Below are 21,998 nucleotides of genomic sequence, written 5' to 3' on the forward strand. Positions count from 1 at the left end.
ATTTGGTAAAGATGGCATGATTAAGTAAGTTTTGATGATTGCTTTTTAGGTGCCTTTGAATGACATATTGGTTAGTTGAATTAGGGTCTTGAAATGGCGTATACATATGTATGTTTAGGTATGGTTTGATGCTTTATAAGTGTGCACAAATGGCTCAAATGATTATGCATGAAATGGTATTGGGAATAGCTTTTTTATGTGAATTTTAGGTCTACACGGCCTAAGACACGGGCGTGTGACTCAGCCGTGTGTGACACACGGCCTCGTGACACAGCCATGTGTCTCTTGAAGATTCCTTTATATGCAAGTTAGTGAGTTGCACGGCCTAGCACACAGCTTGGCACACTAGCATATGGGGCAATTTCGTAAGTTACACGGCCTAGCACACGGGCATGGGACACGACCGTGTGACCCTACTCAGTGAGTTATACAGATGAGGACACGAGCTGGGACACGACTGTGTGTCCCTAGTTCAAAGGTTACAAGGCTTGAGACACGGACATGTGTCTCAGCCGTGTGAGGCACACGGCCGTGTGAGCCCTGTATCCAAATTTTTGTATCATTTTCCTAGAATTTCCAAATGATTTCAATTTAGTCCCGAATTATTTCTAAGGTATTTCTTGGGCCTCGAGGGCTCGATTTAGGTACGAAATGTGCATGAGTGATTGACTTATTATATGTTTATATTAGTGAATGAAATATTATTTTAATGTTTTTGATTGTATGGTAATACTTCGTAACCCTAATTTGACGACGGATATGGGTTAAGGGTGTTACATTTAATGGTATCAGAGCTACAACTTAGTCGATTCTTAGACTAAATGTAGGATGTATGGAGTCTAAAAATACGTGCCATTATATAACCTATGATAATGAGATAACTCCTGGCTCAAATTGAACTATGTTTTCATATAGATAAGGTGTCATCTAACCGAGCTGATTCTGATGAAGTTGATAGTAATGAGCAAGCCTTCATTCACAGAGCAGCATCTAGTGGTAGAAAGCTCGTGTCTGAGGGCTGGAGAGGAGAGGCTAAAGAAGCCTTCTTCCAAATGATGTTAGAGTGGTTTACAGAGTTTGTGAGAACAAATCCTATGGCTCAACAACCTCCACCCTCACCCATACCCCAACTGGTCCCCGTAGTTCCTCAGGGTTTGGAACTAGTGCGACTAAGCAAGCCTCCAGTTGATAAAATTCGAAAGTATGGGGTTGAAGCGTTTTGTAATACAATTGAAGACAATCTAGAGAGAGTCGAGTTCTGGTTAGAAAATACAATTAGTGTTTTCGATGAATTGTCCTATACATCGATTGATATCTTGAAATATGCTGTTTCTCTATTGAAAGACTCAGCTGATCAATGGTGGAACACATTGATCGAGGTAGTACCGAGGGATCGAGTAAACTGGGAATTCTTTCAGACAAAGTTTAGAAAGAAATATGTGAGTAAAAGGTTTCTAGATAAGAAACACAAAGAGCTTCTTGAATTGAAGCAAGGCCGTATGTCAGTAGCTGAGTACAAAAGGGAATTTGTACGACTCAGTAAGTATGCCCAGGAATGCGTACCAACAGAGGTTGCTATGTGCACTCTATTTGAAGATGACCTAAATGAGGATATCAAGTTATTAGTTAGGATTCTTGAGTTAAAAGAATTTTTGGTTTTAGTTGATAGAGCACATAAGGTTGAAGAACTCAGCAAAGTAAAAAGAAAAACCGATTCGGAGACTCATGATATAGCAACACGACTTATGGGAAAATCATTCTTATCTCCATTTAAGAAATTAAAAGAATATCATAGTCGTTCATCAGCCTTGGTGGGTTATTCTAGAAGAGATAGAGGAAAACAATATTCGAGCTCGAAACCTTAAGCTACATTGGTAGCAAGCGTGGGCAGTGTCAGAAATAACAAGCCTGAATGTCAGCAATGTAATAGACGATACTTTGGTGAATGCAAATTGAAAGACAAGTCGTGTTTTAAATGTGGTTCCTATGATCATTATCTCAGAGATTGTCCTGAAAGGTCAGATAAAGAAAAGGTTTAGAACACTTGTTCGAGTAACAGGATTTCGAGAGGGAGACCACCCTGGAACACTGGAAATACGGGTAATAGTTGTAGTGGGACGAAAGATTCTACTGTCAGATCTGAAGCACGGGCAACAGTTAGGGCTTATGTCATTCGTGCTCGAGAGGAAGCTTCAGCACTTGATGTGATCATCGGTACATTTTTTGTAATAGCCTATTTTTCAGTGGTGTCGAAAACAGTGATTTTGGGGCCACAAATCTGACAAGTAAGTTTGTAAATATTATTATTTAATATAACGAGTCAAATATGATTTTAAAAAGGTTTTTGATTTGGTAATTTGTGTTATATAAATGATTTATTAAGTTTAAGTGATAAGACCCTAAAGTCAAGTGGTTTTAGAAAATAAGGTATTGGGACCTCGTTTCTATAAACCAAGCCGTAAATATTTTTATAAATATGTAAATATTTTTATAAATATTTATAGAGTGTTATTAAGGTTGTATTAAAGTTTTGTTAAGAAATTTTAATGTTTCGATAGTTAATTAATTAAAAAGACTAAATTGTAAAGGGTGTAAAATTTGATCACTATTTGATTAGAGTGATTAAATGGCTTAATGAATAAAGGAAAAGGGGCTTGAATGATAATTAAACCATTCAAGAAGTTAGTGGAAAAATATGGACATGAATTTGGTGTTTTATTTAATTATTAACCAAGGTTAAAATGGTAATTTGATAAATTAAATTAAATAAAACCAAAAGCTTTATCATCTTTTAATTGTCTTCTTCACCGAATTTTAATGGAGTAAGAAGCTGTTTTTGAGCATGGAGGTTTCGACAAGTTCAAATGCTAGCTTGGTATGCCGTTTTAGCCCCGTTTTTAATAATTTTTATGTTTTTGAGATTGTTGCAACTAGGTCCAGCTAGTCCGTACCTTCGATTTTGAAACTGTTAAAGATATTGAATGTTTCCATTGATGAATCTATGTGATTTTAGATGTTAAATGATGAATTTAATATGTTAGTTGGTATTTAAAAGTATTTTGTTAAGGGATTTTTGATGAATTTAACAATTAGGGGTTAAATCGTTGAAATGGTAGAAATACGGGGACTTGATGTGAAATTGTTGTAAAAATGGGCTGTATTGGATGCCATGGATATTTGGTTGGCATGGGTTTGCATTAAAAATGGTTAATTTGCATGTTTTAGGCTCAATGACTAAATTGAATAAAAGTAAAATGTTAGGGGCAATTTTGTAAATATTCAAAAATGAATAAATTGCATAAAATAAATTTTTTTACTCTCTAAATTATTAAATTGATAGAAATTATTAATTTAGATCAAGATCGAGTGGAAAATCGAGGAGAATGGAAAAGTACCAAAAAGCCCTTGTACTTTGACATTTCTACAATTTAGCCAAGTAAGTTTGTATGAACTATAATCAATTTAATGTTGATTAAATTTAATGTTTAATGTGTCATTCTATTGTAAATGAATCAATATATATGTTATAGTATTTATCAAGTAAAGAGACGATAGAAATCCAACAACGTTCGACGACTATCGAGCCCCATTTGAACTTAAGAATATATAGAATACAAATGATATGTCATTAGGGTTACCATGTTTTGGGTGCTGGTCCTGAACGTCCAGCGATGGTTGAGTTCTGGCATTTGTTGCAGATACTCATCAGCTTGTGTGAGCAACCTTGTGTAGCTAAGTTTCGACCGTCCACTTGTTTGAGCAGGCCCATTTATGGTTCGTATGAGCATTTACGTAAAGGAAAAGGAAATGAATGGTTTCGACCATGTGTTAGCACACTTTGTGTGAGCTTCCCGTGTATCCGATATTATTCTAAGTGGTTCAACGAGTATGTAAAGGGATGAACTGGTAAGAGTTCCGATTGATTACACTATGAAATTATGGAAAGGCATGAAGTATTGATGAACAAAGTATGTATAGCCATGTTATGAAAAGCATGAGTTCATATGTATTATAATTATGAAATTTACCTTACCATGTGATGAATTTTGCTAAGTTATATGAATTAATGCATTAACATGTGTTGTTGATGATGATGCTTAGGCTTGTGCCAAGCTATTGGTTGGATTGTATTATGTTAGTTTAAAGATATGCATTGAAATGGTAATAAGCAAATGGAAAGATGCTTATGTGCTTGAAAGAGTGGTAAGAATCAAAGTATGTAATTTCTCATGAAATGATTTATCATGTAGTTGATTTCAAAAGAGTTATGATTAAATGCACTAGCTTGCGGCTATGGTTGATGTACATGCTTATGTCTTACGTGTTATGCAAACAAAATGGGTGAGAATAGGTAATAAAATGGTAAGTTCATAGTAGGGATATAATATGATGAAATAAAAGGATTGTTGGTAGGGATATAATATGATGAAATAAAAGGATTGTCGAGTTAAAGGACTTACTTGTAAGGAAGAAATTTACTTATGCTATATGCGAGTTTACTTATGTCATGCATAAGTACACTAATTCGTGAGTTAATAATGTAATTAAACTTATGCTAAGTAAATGGAAGGATAAGTAAGTAGATGAAATGATTCATCATTTTAAGGAAAGGTTGATAATTATGTAAGTCAACCTATGGGACCCTATTATGTTATGAAGGAAAGGTATATGTGATGTTTATAAATATACTCAGTTGTGAGTTGAATGTTGTTCAATAGGTTTATACTAAGTTTAAAGTATTGGTGATGAATCATTTTTAATCTATGTATGATATTATTGAAGTGATAAGTTATGTTTCAAGTTTATACGAACTTACTAAGAATTCATTGCTTACATAGTCATCTTCCTCTTACTTTGTAGATTATAGGAAGCTCAATCGGTTTGGAAACTCGTTGGAGATCTATCACACTATCCAACGATTACGTTGGTAGGTTTTGATGTCTTGATCAAGGTTATAATGGCATGTATAGGTAGACTTGTGGTTTATGTTAGTTGATTAGTTTGGCATGTATATGTCATTTTGGTTGATGTAACCTTGGTACTTTTGATGCCTTGTTGATTTGTGTTGCTTTGACAATGTGATAAAGCATGTTTGAATGGCCAAAGTGATAGGAGATGAATTGACCTCAACATGGTCAAGTTATGATATACTTTAGAAAGGTTTTGAATAGATGTGCAAGATTGAAATATGGTATGCATAGATGTACAACCATTTGGAAATGGCTAGATTTGTGTCATTTATATGGTTTTGATGCATATGAGAATGGGTCCAAATGGTAATGTTACTTTGACATGGCATGAAATCTTGAAATGTGTAAATTGTGATATGATTTGGTATGGGAACAAGTTAGCTGATAAATGGTTAAATATGCACATGTTTATGTATGTTTAATGTATGTGTTTGAGGTGCTTATATGGCATATTGGTTGAATGGAACTTGGTCATTTGGAATTGGTCATTTTATGCCTGTTTGAACATGTTTTAATACCTTGGTCATATGTGCAAATGGTTTGTAAAGGTGTTCTTGAATTGGGTGAAAGAAATGATTGAATTTGGCCTATTTCTTGTGCACATGGCCTAAGACATGGGCATGTGTCACAACCTTGTGCGACAAACGGCCATGCGACATGGTCGTATGTCCCTTGTAAGTTTTAATGGTTGGTTTTTGAAAGATAGATAACCTTGCACACAGATTGACACACAGGTGTGTGAGGCCATTTCGAAGTTTACACGACCTAGCACACGGGCGTGTGGCTTGGCTGTGTGGTCCAAGTCAGAGAGTTACACGGGCACGGACACAGACTAGGACACAACCGTGTATCCCTATTTCGAATGTGACACGGCCTGAGACACGAGAGTGTGTCCCAGCCGTGTGAGTCACACGGCCTAGCGATATGGCCATGTGACAGTGTAAAATTTTCTATCTTTTTCCCTAAAGTTCTAAATGTTTCCTATTTAGTCCCGAATCATTTATAATTTGTTTCTAAGGCCTTCAGGGCTCGAATAAGGGACAATATGCATATGTATGAATGGATTATGCTGTGATTAATGTAATTTTTTGAAATGAATGTTTTTAAGTCACGTTTTTACAGTAATGCTCCGTAACCCAATTTCGGCGACGCATACGGGTTATGGGTGTTACATTTTCTATCTTTGATAGTAATGTTAATACTTTGATTGAACCAAGGTAAATGCACTCAAATGTATGCACAACTTTAGTGTCAGATAAGAAAATACCTTTTGAGTCTACTGAGTTTGTGGTTAAAGTAACGGACCCTTAGGTCAGTTTGTATTAATTGATAAAGTCTGTAAAAACTATCCTTTGATGATTTGAGGTTGCAACTTTCCGACTGATTTGATGTTATTAACCTTTGATGAGTTTGATGTGATTTTGGGTATGGATTGGTTAACTCTTCATGATGATGTTGTAAATTGTAGACGAAAGCATATTGTGTTAAAATGTCAGAACGGTGAAAAGCTTCGAATTGAATCAGATAGTCTGGATAGCACATCTAAAGTTATTTCAGCTATGACGACACAAAAATACGTTAGAAAAGGCTGTGAAGTTTATCTCACTTATTATATTTGATTCCAGGTTTCAAAACTAAAGTTTGAATCAGTTCTGATTGTATGTGAGTTCACAAATGTATTTCCAGAAGAATTACCAGGTTTACCGCCGATTAGAGAGGTTGAGTTTACTATTGGATTGTTGTCGGGAACATCTCTGATATTGATAGCTCTGTATATAATGACACCTATAGAATTGAAAGAGTTGAAAGCACAGTTGCAAGAGTTGACAGATATGGGCTTTGCTCGATGTAAACTGAAAAATATATAGATTTTTCCTATATAATTCATCACCTTTTTACTTAAGTTTGTTGTTAAAACCAAGTAATTGTTTAATAAATTAATGAAATATGCAAAAATATGAAATTAGGACATAAAAATTATTAAAATGTGATTTTTTACTTTATTATATAGTTTTCATGCATAAAATGACTTATTTTATATTAATTTGAGCATATTATATTTTTAAGCTATAAAGTGGGTCATGCATGATTAAATTAAATAATAAAATATAAAGTTATATTTAATAATTCATTTTTAATATTTCATTAATAAATCGGGTTTTAATTAATTAAGTAAATTGATTAATTAAAGTAGTTAAATTATATTATTTGGTCCTCTAAACTATCTACTATTTTTTGACAGGTCTAAGAGTTTTCTTCTAATTGCAAAACCATCCAAATTGGGGACCAAGTCAACCCAATTTTTGGTTGCACACGGATGTCATAAACCATTTTTTGGTTTAATTATACAAAGTCCTTGAAGAGTTAAAGAAATCAGAGATTTTCTTGAAGATTTGCTAATGACCGAGTCTTAGTCCTGGGTAGTTGTGGCACTCAAATTGACCAAAAATCAAGGAAAAATCAGCCACCTTTCCTCAATTCATGGCCGGCTACTCTTGGAGGAAGTTTCAAAGGATAGACACTCCTATTTTTAGCAAACTAGCTCCCTTGCCTCACCTATAAATAAGATCTCATTTCTCACTTTTTCAACCATCCCTCATCCCATCATCTCTCACTCATTCATCATTCTCTCAATTATTTTAGCTATCTTTCCTCTTCATCATCCTTGCATAAGGATTTTAGCAATTAAGCCTCTTAAAGAACCCCTGGTCGGTCACATTGGAGAGCCATCAGCAAAGAAGCAACGCAAAGAAGCGAATGAGCCTCGTTAGTCAGAGTCTTGGGTGACAGCCACTCTTAATTGGGTTTAATCTTTCTTTTCTTTAAATTTAATTTAAAGATGTTTTGCTATGTGTTCTTTGTTCTTGTTTACAAAAATGATAGCTTAAATTTATTTAAGCTAGGATGATTATTTTGATTAAATAATATTTATTTAATTCATGCTTATAATGTTTGTGCCTCAATCGATCATGTTTTCAATTAAAATCAAGTCTGTATTTCGTTCATACATGATTAAAATACACCTGAATTAGCTGAGCGGTCCTAACCAGACGACAACTAATGGACGCATAATTGAAATGTGCATGCTCAATTTAGATCCTAACTCGATTGAATTGTAGGTTGCATAACAACTCTAACCAAGCTTTGTTATCTGCATAGTTTTTAGATTTGTGTGATTAAATTGTTTCAAACCTAACACGTCCCTGTTACCTCACACAAATGCTAAGAAACCCTTAGTAAATAAGGATCAGTAAAATGCGTATTTACTAAGTAAAGGATTCCAAAAGAACCTAATGTGGTTTCCAAACTCATGAAAGATCCAGGTGCCATGGAATGTTTTTCCAAATGTTATTAAGCATGTTGATAATAAATTGAGTTTAATTAGAGTAATTATCCTAGTTTATTTATGTTATAATTGTTGCAAATTGTGTTTAATTTCACTAAAATCTATTTCATTCATATAGTTTGCATTAGGGATCATTGCATTTAGTTTAATATATTTTAATCACCACTTCTCAACTATATTGTGTTTTTTTATTTACCAAATTGTTAATATAATTTTACAAATTAAGTGACTTAGAAGAAATACAATCTCTGTGGAGACAATAACTGGATACTTACTTATTACTGGATAACAACTGTGTACACTTGAACAAACCCTAGCGTTACAAGTTTTTGGCACTGTTGCCGGGGATTGTCAACTGTTGCCATAATCATTTTTTTCATGAAATTATTTATTTTCAATTTGATTTATTTCTAACATTACTAACTTATTATTTTTAATTTTTGTGATTTTTTTTTTAGGTTTTTATGAGCATAGATCGAATTATCGATTTACTCACTGTAGACCCTGAAATCGAGTGAACTTTCAGATAAAGAAGACGTGAGTGAATAGCTCAAAGACAAGTCGAGATGGACCTTGGAAATCAGAATCAAGACCAAGGTATTAAAGCCGATCGTTTACGAAATCGTATCCTCATTGCTGATGATAGGGATCGATGCATCAGACAATATGTTGTGCCACTTTTTAGTGAGATAAACCTAAGAATTAGAAGGCCAGATATTGAGGCAACCCAGTTTGAATTGAAACCATTAATGTTTCAAATGCTACAAACAGTGGGCCAATTTAGTGGTATGCCCATGGAAGACCCACATCTCCACCTTCAATTGTTTGTGGAGGTGAGTGATTCATTCAAGATAGCCAGTGTGACTGTAGACGCACTGAAGTTGAAGTTGTTTCAATACTCGTTGTGAGATCGAGCACGAGCATGGCTCAATTTGATGCCACCAAGTTCCATATCTACATGGCAAGAATTAGCAGAGAGAGTGTTGGTTAAGTATTTCTCACCTAGCAAAAACGCTAAGTTAAGGAACGAGGTCACAACTTTCCAACAATTAGATGACGAGTCTTTGTATGAGGCTTGGGAGCAGTTCAAGGAGTTACTTCGTAAGTGTCATCATCATGGGATTCTTCGTTGTATCAGTTGGAGACATTCTATAATGGTCTCAATGCACATACAAGATTGATGGTAGATGCTTTTGCGAATGGTGCAATTTTGTCTAAGTCTTATAATGAGGCTTATGAGATCATCGAGAGGATTGCGAGTAATAACTATTAATGGCCAACAAATCGAACAGTTTCAAAAATACGTGTAGCCAGAGTTCATGAAATTGACTCTCTCACTTCGTTATTAGCTCAGGTATCGTCTATTTTCTCTATGTTAAAACAATTAACCGCTAATAGTACTAATAATTTTGCAACTCAGCCACCAAGTCTGTTTGAAGTAGTTTCCTGTGTGTACTGTGGGGAAGGTTAGTCTTTTGAGAATTGTCCATCAAATCTCGAGTCAGTATACTATGTGGGGAACCAATATCAAAATAGGAGTGGAAAAGGACCCTAGTCCAACCTTTACAATAGTTCATGGCATAATCATCCTAACTTTTCTTGGAACAACCAAGAAAATGGACCAAACAATAACTTATTGTAGCAAAGACCCGACCAATCTTAAGGGTTTAATCAGCAAGCTCCAAAACCACCTCAAGCTGTGGCATCAAATAGTTTGGAGAACTTGTTGAAAGCGTACATGGCAAAGAATGACGCTTTGATCCAAAGCCAAGCAGCAACACTAAAAAATTTGGAAAACCAAATGGGTCAGTTGGCTACGAAGCTTCATAATAGACCGCAAGGAACCTTGCCGAGCAATACTGAGAATCCAAGGAATTTGGGTAAAGAACATATCAATGTAGTGGCATTGTGAAGTGGTAAGACTCTGGAACCCCGAATTATTGATGTCGAAGATATGCCCATTGAGAAGAATTAAGCAAATGTTGAAGTTCCTATACCAAAGGAGTCAGAATTTGTAAAGACTGATAAGGTAAATCCTAACCTAGTAAATTCAGATACTTTAACATCTTCTTTGGATGTAGATTTACGTACTCAGAAAAGTTGTCCGGTTCAACCGAAAGTTCCATCACCTCCATATCTATAAAAATTGCAGCAAAACAGATAGAAATAGGAGGTGCAATTCAAGAAGTTTTTGAATGTTCTGGAGTAGTTACAGATCAATATTCTGTTGGTGAAGGCTTTAGATTAAATGCCAAATTATGTGAAGTTTATGAAGGATATACTGTCTAAGAAGAAACAACTGATTGAGTATGAGACTGTTGCCTTGACAAAAAAGTGTAGTGCGTTCCTGCAGAACAAACTGCCATCGAAATTGAAAGACCCAGGAAGCTTTACTATACCCTGTAACATTGGTGAATCTTACTGTGGTAAAGCTTTGTGTGACTTAGGACTGAGTATCAACTTGATGCCTAAGTCTATTTTCAAGATGTTAGGGATAGGTGAAGTAAGACCTACAACCGTGACGCTTCAGCTAGCGGATCAATCGTTAGCATATCCTGAAGGAAAGATCGAGGATGTTTCGGTAAGAGTTAATAAATTTATTTTTCCTGCTGAATTCATTATTTTAGATTTTGAAATAAATAAGGAAGGTCCAATTATCCTTGGAAGACCTTTCCTAGCCAGGGGGAGGACGTTAATTGATGTGCAGAAAGGCGAACTCACCATGCAAGTTCAAGACGACTAGGTAACTTTCAACATTCTTAAAGTGATGAAAGTTCCCGGTTCGGCAGAGGAGTGTTCAATTATGGAAGAGATAGAAACCTTGGTTTCTATGGAAAGTAAATTTGAGGAAGATCCATTAGAGAAAGCCTTAGAGTTTGACCCTTTGGAGGATGAAGAAGGTGAAAAAACATGGCTTTGATGGAAGCCAATCCAAGAAATTTTATTCAATCCACATGGTTTGAATCGTTGGAGTTAGAAGTCAGAGAATTTGTGCAACCCAAGTTATCAATCAAAGAACCACCTACACTCGAACTAAAGGTACTTCCTTCCCATTTGAAATATGTTTATTTAGGTGACTGTTCTACTTTGCTTGTAATTATTTCAGCAGAACTAACAAAAGATCAAGAGGAACAACTGATTGCTATTTTAAAGAAATTTAAGAAAGCAAATTGGTTGGATTGTAGCTGATATTCAAGGTAGAAGCCCTTCATTTTGCATGCAAAAAATCATTTTAGAGAAAGGTGAAAGAGCTCAAATTGATGGGAAAAGGAGGCTCAATCCTATTATGAAAGAAGTTGTGAGGAAGTAAGTGATCAAATGGCTAGATGCAGGAATCATCTATCCTATTTCAGATAGTTCGTGGGTAAGTTCGGTGCAATGTGTGTCGAAGAAAGGTGGAATCACGATTGTTAAGCGTAACGAGTTAATTCCAACAAGAACTATTACCGGTTGGAGAATCTGTATTGATTACAGAAAGTTGAACAAAGCCACTCGGAATGACCATTTTTTGGATCAGATGTTAGATCCTAAGGTAGTCATGTGATTCCTACATAAGCATGTGTTTACATGATTTGGGACACTAAGAGCTATTATTAGTAATGAAGGTTCTCACTTTGTGAACAAATGACTTAAGTGGTAGGTTGACAAATATTATATGAAGCACAAGATTGCCACTGCCTATCATCCCTAGTCTAATGGGCAAGTTGAAAGAGTGAATCATGAAATCAAAGGTATCCTTGAAAATGTAGTTCGCCCTAGCAGAAAAGGTTGGTCTCGAAGGCTCGATGATGCATTATGGGCCTATCGAACAACATGTAAGACTCTATTAGGAATGACTCCTTATCTGTTAGTCTTTGGAAAGGCATGTCATTTGCAATTAGAATTGGAGAATAAAACTCACTGGGCTTTGAAGCAGTTAAATTTTGATCTTAAGTAAGCCGGTGAGAGAAGGATGTTGCAACTTGATGAGTTGGAAGAGCTGAGGTTGTTTTCCTATGATAGTGTCAAAATGTGTAAAGAGAGATCAAAGAGATGACATGATAGTCATATACAACTTCGCAAGTTTAAAGAAGGTCAGAAGGTGTTGTTGTTTAATTCAAGGCTGAAGTTATTTCCTGATAAGCTTAAATCCCGATGGAAAGGACCTTATACCATCTACCGAGTTTATCCTTATGAAGCTATTGAATTATACAACAGTTACGGAGATACGTTTAAAGTTAATGGTCAACGTCTCAAACACTACTAGGATGGTGAAGTTGAGCGAATTGAATCCTCGCTCAAATTAGCAGACCCTTAATTTTTCATGAACTCATTTTGTAAATAAATAAATAATTAGAACTTATTTTCTTAATTTATTACATTTAATTAACTCTGCCTAAGGAGATTGGAACTTAAGCGAGACCGCTGTGACCCCTCCAACCTTTCCTGGGAATTAATTTAATGTACTTTGTTAAAAAGAAATTTTCTAATTAAAAATTTGAAGTTTCATTTTGTTCAATTTAAATTTTAAAATTTTATTTTAATAAAGGGGGTCAAATTTGGCCCAAGTACTATTTAGTTTTTTTTAAGATATAGTCTGAGTTGCCTAAGATAGCAAAAAGGAGGGAAAAACCCATGCCTTGCCGTCATACCCATTGCTTGTCACCCAAGTAACCCTAATGTAGCTAAATTTTTACTACATGTTGCCCTAATTTTCCCTATATAAACCCCTGTTCGTTCTACTAATTTTCATATCCTTCAAAGCGATTCGCTTACACCCTAAAAATCACTAAATCTCTTCTTTGTGCCGTCAACCTTAAATCCCAAAAGAAACCCTTGTCCTTTTCCTTTTTTTGTCAAAATACCCATTTGCTGCCACAAAGAGATCGCCGTCGCACCATCCTTGCTATCGCAAGATTTTTGCTGTAGCAAGTTCTACCTACTTTGCCGATTTCTCTTTTCTCTCTTGTGTAGAAACTCTGCCGAATTTTTGGGAAAATACCATGTCTCGGAAAAGAACTAGATCATCAAAGACTACTCCTGAAAACCTGATTGTGGTTGATGAAGAAGTGAAAGAGCGATTTGATTCAATTTTCAAGCATCGACCTATGATGCTGGAAAAAGGTTTTAACCTGAAGAGTAATGATGTGATGGTTGTTCTTGTGCCAATTAGAAAGATAATTAATGCTCTCAAATGAGAACGATTCTGTAATGCTCGGCCACTTCTCGATGATGAACTAGCTCAAGAATTCTATGCTAGTTTGACTACGCAAGATGCTACTGAAGTCATTGTTCAAAAGAAAAAGGTACCTCTTACTTCTAAGTCCATCAATGATTTGTTTAATTTACCTGATGTTGAAGAAGATGGGTACTACCCTATGATGAGCAATATCAATTGGGATTTTCTTCAACAAGTGATTGATGTTGTGACAAATCCGGGATCCCAATGGATTATAAGAAAGTATGGGAGCCATTCTTGTCGAAGAGAATACTTGAAACCAGTAGCAAAGGTATGGTTTTATTTTGTTCGCTACAATTTTATGCCTATCTCAGACAGTTCCACCATCTCGATGGAACGAATGCTCTTGTTATATGCAACCTTGATAGAAAAATCCATTAATCTTGGGAAAATTATCCTTATGGAGATTCATGATTGTGCTAAAAAGAAGGTAGGAAGTGCTTATTTCCCATCATTAATCACTTCATTTTTCTTAAGGGCCCATGTTAAAACACAAGCAAAAATGAAAGGATAGTATGTTCAAGGGTGTATTACAAGTCATTATCTTGAAAGATTGGTAAAAAGAGTGCATGAGTTGAACCAAGGTGAGCAAGAGGAACCAACTGAGCCAGAAACCGAAGAGTCAACAAATAAAACAGAAACTAAAGCTGATTCAGTTACAAACACTGAAGAAGAAGAATCTGATAAGGAACCAAATAGTCCTCAACCAGCTGAAGGAGCTGAAAACCCTGAACCTAGGTTTGAGCCAAAAGAAGAACCAGTCAAGCTAAGTGTTGAACCTGAATATACAACTCCCATGCCGACTTCTGTAAGTACTTCAAGGAAATCAGAGTTGTCAATTTTTATGGATATGTGCAAGTTCATGCACAATCAGCAACAAACTTACTGGAAATATGCAAAATTTAGAGATGATTCAATTTGAAATATTTTTAAGAATATCTCTAATACTTTTGTTCCTGAGTTCCCATATGCTATCTTTGAGACATGGACGGAAGAGACTGAGTATGCAAATGAAGATGGAGCTGAAGAAGACAAGGGGAATAAGTCAAAAAATAAAAGAGGGGATTCTTGTCTTGTTATTTATTTAATTATTTTTAGGTCTTTAGGAATTTATTTATTTAGTAATTAGGATCTAATTTTTTGCAAAATAAAACATAGCAAGCATGAATAAATACTTCTTTAGAAAGAAAAAGACTAAGTGATGTGGCAATGGGAATGAACATGTCTAGGATTGGGTTATTAGGAAAGACTTGGTATTTAAGTAGTCTTAATGACTCACCTCTCTTTCTTTACAACCCTACCTGGTGTACAATTTTCATTCATTACTTTATTCTCGCAATGAGGACATTGTTCCTTTTTAAAGGGGGTAAGGCAAATTGCTTAAATTTTTAAAATTTTCAAGTATGTTTCAAATCATTCTTTCATAAGTATATCTTAATAAATGAATGTTTAGAGGAATTCTTTTTAATGAGATAGCTTGTATGCAAGCATGAATGATGATTTTATCTGAGTGATTGTATGTTATCATGAAAAATGGAATGCTTTTATGATCTTAATCTTAGGTAATGTTTGCCATGAAAACTTAGTTTCTCTTGAGATTAGACATGCATGAAGGTTTATATCTTTAGAATTGACTTAGTAACTTTCTTGAGGCGAAATCTTAGGAGACTTAAAAATCTAAAATGGTATAGACACCATTTTTCTTTGGATCGTTTGATCCTTTTCAAGCCCACCTTATGATATTAGACCTTTGAAACTATAATTTTGAGCTTAAAGGCCTGTTCATTGTAATAAACCTACATTATAAGCCAATACCATCTTTTTAAAATTATCCTAATTTTGTGCACCTATCTTAACTAAAGTTGTCTTGGGAATCAACATTTTAGGAAAATTTCATAAAGATGTATGTGCTCATGCTTAAAAAAAAACAACAATAAAGACAAAGAAGAGTGAAGAAAAATTTGCTCAGTCTCAGAAAAGAAAATGTATGAGTATGAATTCAAAATAAGTTTGGGGGAGTTCCACAGGTTCATTTGAAGAAACGGTTGAATTTCAAGAAATCCAAGACAAGTTAAAGGTTAAGATTTTGAAACCGAAATGTCCCATCTCAATAAAACCCCCACCTTTAACCAAGCCCCATTACAACCTTATAAAAGACCTATTGATTTGATGATTATGTCACCTACATTAGTGGAGAGGAAGTATTAAGTTCAACATATGAAGATTATAAATAAGCCTTATGATTGTTTTGCTTGATTGATGAGAAATTGTGTTGAATGAACAATATTTTCTATGGCTGCAACATACATGCAAACTATGATTCATGTTAATATATCTCGAAACTTAGAATAAAATTTTCAAAATATCTGTATATGAGTTACTTGTTAATAAAGAAGGTCTATGAACATGAATTTATTGATGCATGATTATGAGACAAAGATTGATGCTACTTACATTCTTAGCAAAATTTGCCTTAGCAAGACCTTATGCTGTACATGAACATTACTCGGGACGAGCAATGATTTAAGTTTGGGGGTATGTAAACTGAAAAATATATAGGATTTTTCCTATACAATTCATCTTTTTACTTAAATTTGTTGTTAAAACCAAGTAATTGTTTAATAAATTAATGAAATATGAAAAAATATGAAATTAGGACATAGAAATTATTAAAATGTGATTTTATACTTTATTATATAGTTTTTATGCATAAAATGACTTATTTTATATAAATTTGAGCATATTATATTTTTAATCTATAAAGTGGGCCATGCATGATTAAATTAAATAATAAAATATAAAGTTATATTTAATAATTCATTTTTAATAATTCATTAATAAATTGGGTTTTAATTAATTAAGTAAATTGATTAATTAAAGTGGTTAAATTATATTATTTGGTCCTCTAAACTATCTACTATTTTTTGACAGGTCTGAGAGTTTTCTTCTAATTGCAAAGTCGTCCAAATTGGGGACCAAGTCAACCCAATTTTCGGCTGCACATGGATGTTATAAACCATTTTTTGGTTTAAATATACAAAGTACTTGAAGAGTTAAAGAAATCAGAGATTTTCTGGAAGATTTACAGATGGCCGAGTCTTAGTCCTGAGTTATTATGACACTCAAATTGACCAAAAATCAAGGAAAAATTAGCCACCTTTCCTCACTTCATGGCCGACCACTCTTGGAGGAAGTTTCAAAGGATGGACACTCCTATTTTTAGCAAACTAGCTCCTTTGCCTCACCTATAAATAAGAGCTCATTTCTCACTTTTTCAATCATCCCTCACCTTATCATCTCTCACTCATTCATCATTCTCTCAAATATTTTAGCTATCTTTCCCCTTCATCATCCTTGCATAAGGATTTTAGCAATTAAGTCTCTTAAAGAACCCTTGGTTGGCCACCTTGGAGAGCCATTAGCAAAGGAGCAACGCAAAGAAGCGAATGAGCCTCATCAGTTAGAGTCTTGGGTGGCAGTCACTCTGAATTGGGTTTAATCTTTCTTTTCTTTAAATTTAATTTAAAGATGCTTTCTATGTGTTCTTTGTTCTTGCTTACAACAATGATAGCTTATATTTATTTAAGCTAGGATAATTATTTTGATTAAATAATATTTATTTAATTCATGCTTATAATGTTTGTGCCTCAATCGATCATGTTTTCAATTAAAATCAAGTCTGTATTTCGTTCATACGTGATTGAAATACACCTGAATTAGCTAAGCGATCCTAACCAGACGACGGCTAATGGACGCATAATTGAAATGTGCATGCTCAATTTAGATCCTAACTCGATTGAATTATAGGTTGCATAACAACTCTAACCAAGCTCTATTATCTGCATAGTTTTTAGATTTGTGTGATTAAATTGTTTCAAACCTAACATGTCCCTGTTACCTCACACAAATACTAAGAAACCCTTAGCAAATAAGGATCAGTAAAATACGTATTTATTAAGTAAAGGATTCCAAAAGGACCTAATGTGGTTTCCAAACTCATGAAAGATCCAGTTGCCATGAAATGTTTTTCCGAATGTTATTAAGAATGTTGATAATAAATTGAGTTTAATTAAAGTAATTGTCCTAGTTTATTTATGTTATAATTGTTGCAAATTGTGTTTAATTTCACTAAAATCTATTTCATTCATATAGTTTGCATTAGGGATCATTGCATTTAGTTTAATATATTTTAATCACCACTTCTCAACTATATTGTGTTTTTTTATTTACCAAATTGTTAATATAATTTTACAAATTAAGTGATTTAGCACAAATACAATCCCTGTGGAGACAACTCGATACGTACTTATTACTTGATAACGACTGTGTACACTTGCACAGACCCTAGCATTACACTCGACCCAACTTTTCTCTTTAGGGTGCTCCTGTGTTGTTTTATAACATCCCTAACTCGGATCCGTCGCCGGATTGGGTTACAGAGCATTACCGGACTTTACATTTCAAGACAAACATAGATTTTAAACATTGTAATTCATATCATTAATCATAGCAAAACCAAAAAATAACATGCATATTGTCCCTTGTACGAGCCCTCGAGGCCCTAAAAACACATTAGAAACAAGTCGAGACTAAATTAGAATCATATACAATTTTTCAAGAAAAGGTGAAAATTTTCAAAACTGCAAGGGCCACATGACTGTGTGACTCACACGGCTGAGTGACACGCCCGTGTCTCAAGCTGTGTTGACATTCGAAGTAGGGACACAGCTGTGTCCTAGCCCGTGTCCATGACCATGTAACTCACTGACTTGGGTCATACGGCCAAGCCACACGTTCATGTGCTAGGCTGTGTACCCTTTGAAATGGCCTCACACACCCGTGTGCCAAGCCGTGTGCTACGCCGTGTAACTGCTTGACTTGAAACCCTTTGTAAGCTATAGGGGACACACGACCATGTCGCCTGACCGTGTGTCACACATGGCTGAGACACACGCCTGTGTCTCTAACCGTGTGGACGAAAAATATGCCATTTCCAAGCCAATTTTCTCACCAAAATATACATATACCTATATCCAATTTTCTACATATAAGCAAGCAACCCAAAGTGCACAAAACCATGCAACAACAAGCTATCCAAATAAAGTACATATGCATAAAACCAATATGCCCAAAAGACACCTCAATCACAATACTTTAACATGTATAACCATATGTATAATTTAGCCAAAAGTTCAATCAACTTAAAACTAGGTTTATGCCATTACATACCATTTTATTTACCTATCAAATTGACACCAAAAGTACCAAATATTTCATTTAGCATTTAGCACCATTAGCCATATATGTCATCTACATTCCATATATGAAAATGACCACATTTAACCATGTCAAAGAACATACAATTTACTTACATTTTAAATACCATTTCAGCTTCTATCATTTAAGCATCATAAAGATTACAAAATCAACCACCATAACGCCACAAACCTAAATCAACCTAACAATCAATTCAATCACTCAAAACACCATAATTACAAGTCAAAACATAATGGCTATAATATCAACCAAAACACCAATACATGTGCATATTTAAACAATTTTCACTTAACTTGTTTTCATGCCAAAATATAACATAATTGATACATAAAAACCATACCAATTTGACCATTTAAAGATACATTAACACATGCCAACAAGATATCAATAGTACCTTAAGTACCTCAATCCAAGGAAACATTTCATGCCATAATCATCAACCAAGATGGCATATATACCAAACTCTTCAATTAAACATTAGACATGGTCCACCTATACATGCCATTATAACCTTAACTAAGACATCAAAAACTACCGATATAATCACTGGATAGTGTGAAAGATCTCTGACGAGCTTCCAACCCGATCGAGCTTTTGATAATCTGAAAAGTAAAGGACAAATAACTACATAAGCAATGAATGCTTAGTAAGCTCGTATAAACTTCAGTCATAACAATCTATTTCAAAAATGAAATTTATACATGTCAAGAATAATCTTATACCAATACCGTAAGATTCATGAAACCATGTTCAACAACTCACAAAATGAATAAATCCACAGCATCACATATACATGTCATCCCTAGCATAATAAGATTTTAAATAACTTTAAACCCTTTGAAATTTTTTACTTTTATTTGCATTTCATTACTTTCCATTGCATTTACTTTCTGTAACTTAAAATAACAACATCAATTCAACTCATCATTCCCTTTTTCATCATTTTACACTTCAAGTATGAACTTACTATTTCATTACCTTTCCACACCCATTTCATATGCATAACACACAAGACATAAGCATATAATCAACCATAACCACATGCTGGTGCATTTAAACATAGCTTTTTTAGAATTAACCACATGATAAACCATTTCATAAGAAATTACATAATTTAATCCTTACCACTCTTTCATGAACACGAGCATATTTTTATTTGGGCACTTACCATTACAATGCATAACCTATAAATTAACATGGCATGATCCAATCAAAGCTTGGCCAAAACCTAAGAATTCACACCAAACCTGTTAGCATACATGATACAAATCATAGGCATATTATCATGAATAGCCATTTAATTTCAACATGTATCACTTGAATCTATTACTCATCTTAACTTACATAATTTCCATGTATCACTACATCTAGGATATTCATATGGTTTCATGTCTTAATTCATATCGTTTTCTTTACCATTTCATTTGCATAACACATAAGACATAAACATAGCATCATTGAAATCATACTTTTCATAATCATGAATGTTCTTACTTGAATCATCGATACATCATACCTTTCTATAATTGTCATAGTGAAATCAATCGGAACCTTTACTGGTTCATCCCTTTTCATGCCCATTGAACCACTTAGAATAATACTAGATATGAAGGAAAGCTCACACAAAGTGTGCCAAACATATCGTTGTAGCTCAAACGAGCTGTAAAATGGGTCTGCTCACACAAGCTATTGGTCGGAATATAAGCTACACGATACAGCTCACACAAGCTATTGAGTATCCGCAACTAATGTCAGGCCTTAGCCATCGGTAGGACATTCAAGACTAGCAGCCGAAACATGGTAACCTGGGTCTGCTCACATAAGCTATCGGTGTGAACATACCTACACTGTGCTGCTCACACAAGTTGTCAAGTAATTACAACACATGTCAGAAACTCAGCCACCGATAGGACGTTTAGGACTAGCACCTGAACCACTATAACCCTAATGACATGTAATTTGTATCCTATATATTCCTAAGGTTCAAACGGGGCTCAATACTTGTCGTACTCTGTTGAATTTAGGTCATCTCACAACATGATAACTTGTATAATAACATATATATATTGATTCATTTTCAATAAAATCATATATTAACATTCAACTTAATCAAAATTATACATAATATAATTTATAACTTACCTGGCTAAATTGCAGAAATACCAAAGTTTAGGGGCATTTTGGAAATTTTCTATTTCCTCGATTTTCAACCCGATCTTGATCTAAATTAGTAATTTCATTCAATATATTAATTTAGACAATAAAAAATTTCATTTTATGAAATTTAGCCATTTTTTACATTTTACAAATTTGCCCTTAAAGTTTTACTTTTATTCAATTTAGTCCCTGAGCCCAAAACATGCAAATTAACCATTTTTACCCAAAATTGAGTCTAGCTGAATACTCATGGCATCCAATACAGCACATTATTGTAAAAATTTAACATCAAATCCTTTCACTTTTACTATTTTAACAATTTAGTCCCTAATAAAAAATTCGTCAAAAATCACATAATAAAATACTTTTAAATATCAACCAACACTTCAAATTCATCATTTAGCATCTAAAATCACAAGGTTCATTAATGAAAACATTCAAAATCTTTAATAGTTTCAAAATCGAAGGTACGTACTAGCTAAACCTAGTTGCAACGATCTTAAAAACATAAAAATTACAAGAAATGGGGCTAAAATCACATACCAATTTTGCTTGTGAAGTTGTCGAAACCTCCAAGATAAAAAAGAACGGCTTCTTCTCCCATTACAATCGGTTACCAAGCTTTGAAAAAGATGAATCAAACTTTTGTTTTATTTATTTTAATATAATTATCAAATTACCATATTAGCTTTAGTTAATAATTAAATAAAAATAAAATTTATGTCCATTATTGTCCACTAACACCTTGAATGGTCTAATTACTATTTAAGTCCCTTTTCCTTTATTTAATTTACTAATTAATCACTCAAATCAAATAGTGATTAAATTTTACATCTTTTACAATTTAGTCCTTTTTAATTAATTAACTATTGAAATGTTAAAATTTTTCGACGAAACATTAATACCATCTTAATGACACTCCATAAATATTTATAAAAATATTTAAATCTTGGTTTATAAAAATGAGGTCTCGATTCTTCATTTTCTAAAACCACTTGACCTTAAGGTCACGCCACTTGGACTTAAAAAT

General features: G+C 34.1%; 1 protein-coding gene and 1 non-coding gene across 2 annotated transcripts; one reads left to right on the forward strand and one right to left on the reverse strand.

Annotated features, from left to right (window-relative positions):
* Nucleotides 1-276: 276 nt before the first annotated feature.
* On the forward strand, nucleotides 277-6,838 carry LOC105789555 (uncharacterized). Its single transcript, XM_012616927.1, has 4 exons — nucleotides 277-307; nucleotides 916-1,811; nucleotides 1,960-2,100; nucleotides 6,596-6,838. Exons 1-4 carry the CDS (start codon nucleotides 277-279, stop codon nucleotides 6,836-6,838), a joined length of 1,311 nt encoding a protein of 436 aa, XP_012472381.1.
* Nucleotides 6,839-9,332: 2,494 nt separating this feature from the next.
* On the reverse strand, nucleotides 9,333-9,439 carry LOC128035076 (small nucleolar RNA R71). The gene has a single exon (XR_008191480.1). It is a non-coding gene; the product is annotated as a small nucleolar RNA R71 (small nucleolar RNA).
* Nucleotides 9,440-21,998: the final 12,559 nt, after the last annotated feature.

This window comes from Gossypium raimondii, chromosome 11 (assembly GCF_025698545.1).
Source record: "Gossypium raimondii isolate GPD5lz chromosome 11, ASM2569854v1, whole genome shotgun sequence".
NCBI lineage: Eukaryota > Viridiplantae > Streptophyta > Magnoliopsida > Malvales > Malvaceae > Gossypium > Gossypium raimondii.

Bases quoted from the DNA above. Each gene is read 5' to 3' on its own strand.
- LOC105789555 (XM_012616927.1), top strand. From the start codon at position 277: ATGTGTCTCTTGAAGATTCCTTTATATGCAA. The intron at 1,812-1,959 runs GTGGGTTATTCT...GCAAATTGAAAG, and splicing joins ATAGTCGTTCATCAGCCTTG to ACAAGTCGTGTTTTAAATGT. The intron at 2,101-6,595 runs GTAATAGTTGTA...ATTTGATTCCAG, and splicing joins CTGGAACACTGGAAATACGG to GTTTCAAAACTAAAGTTTGA.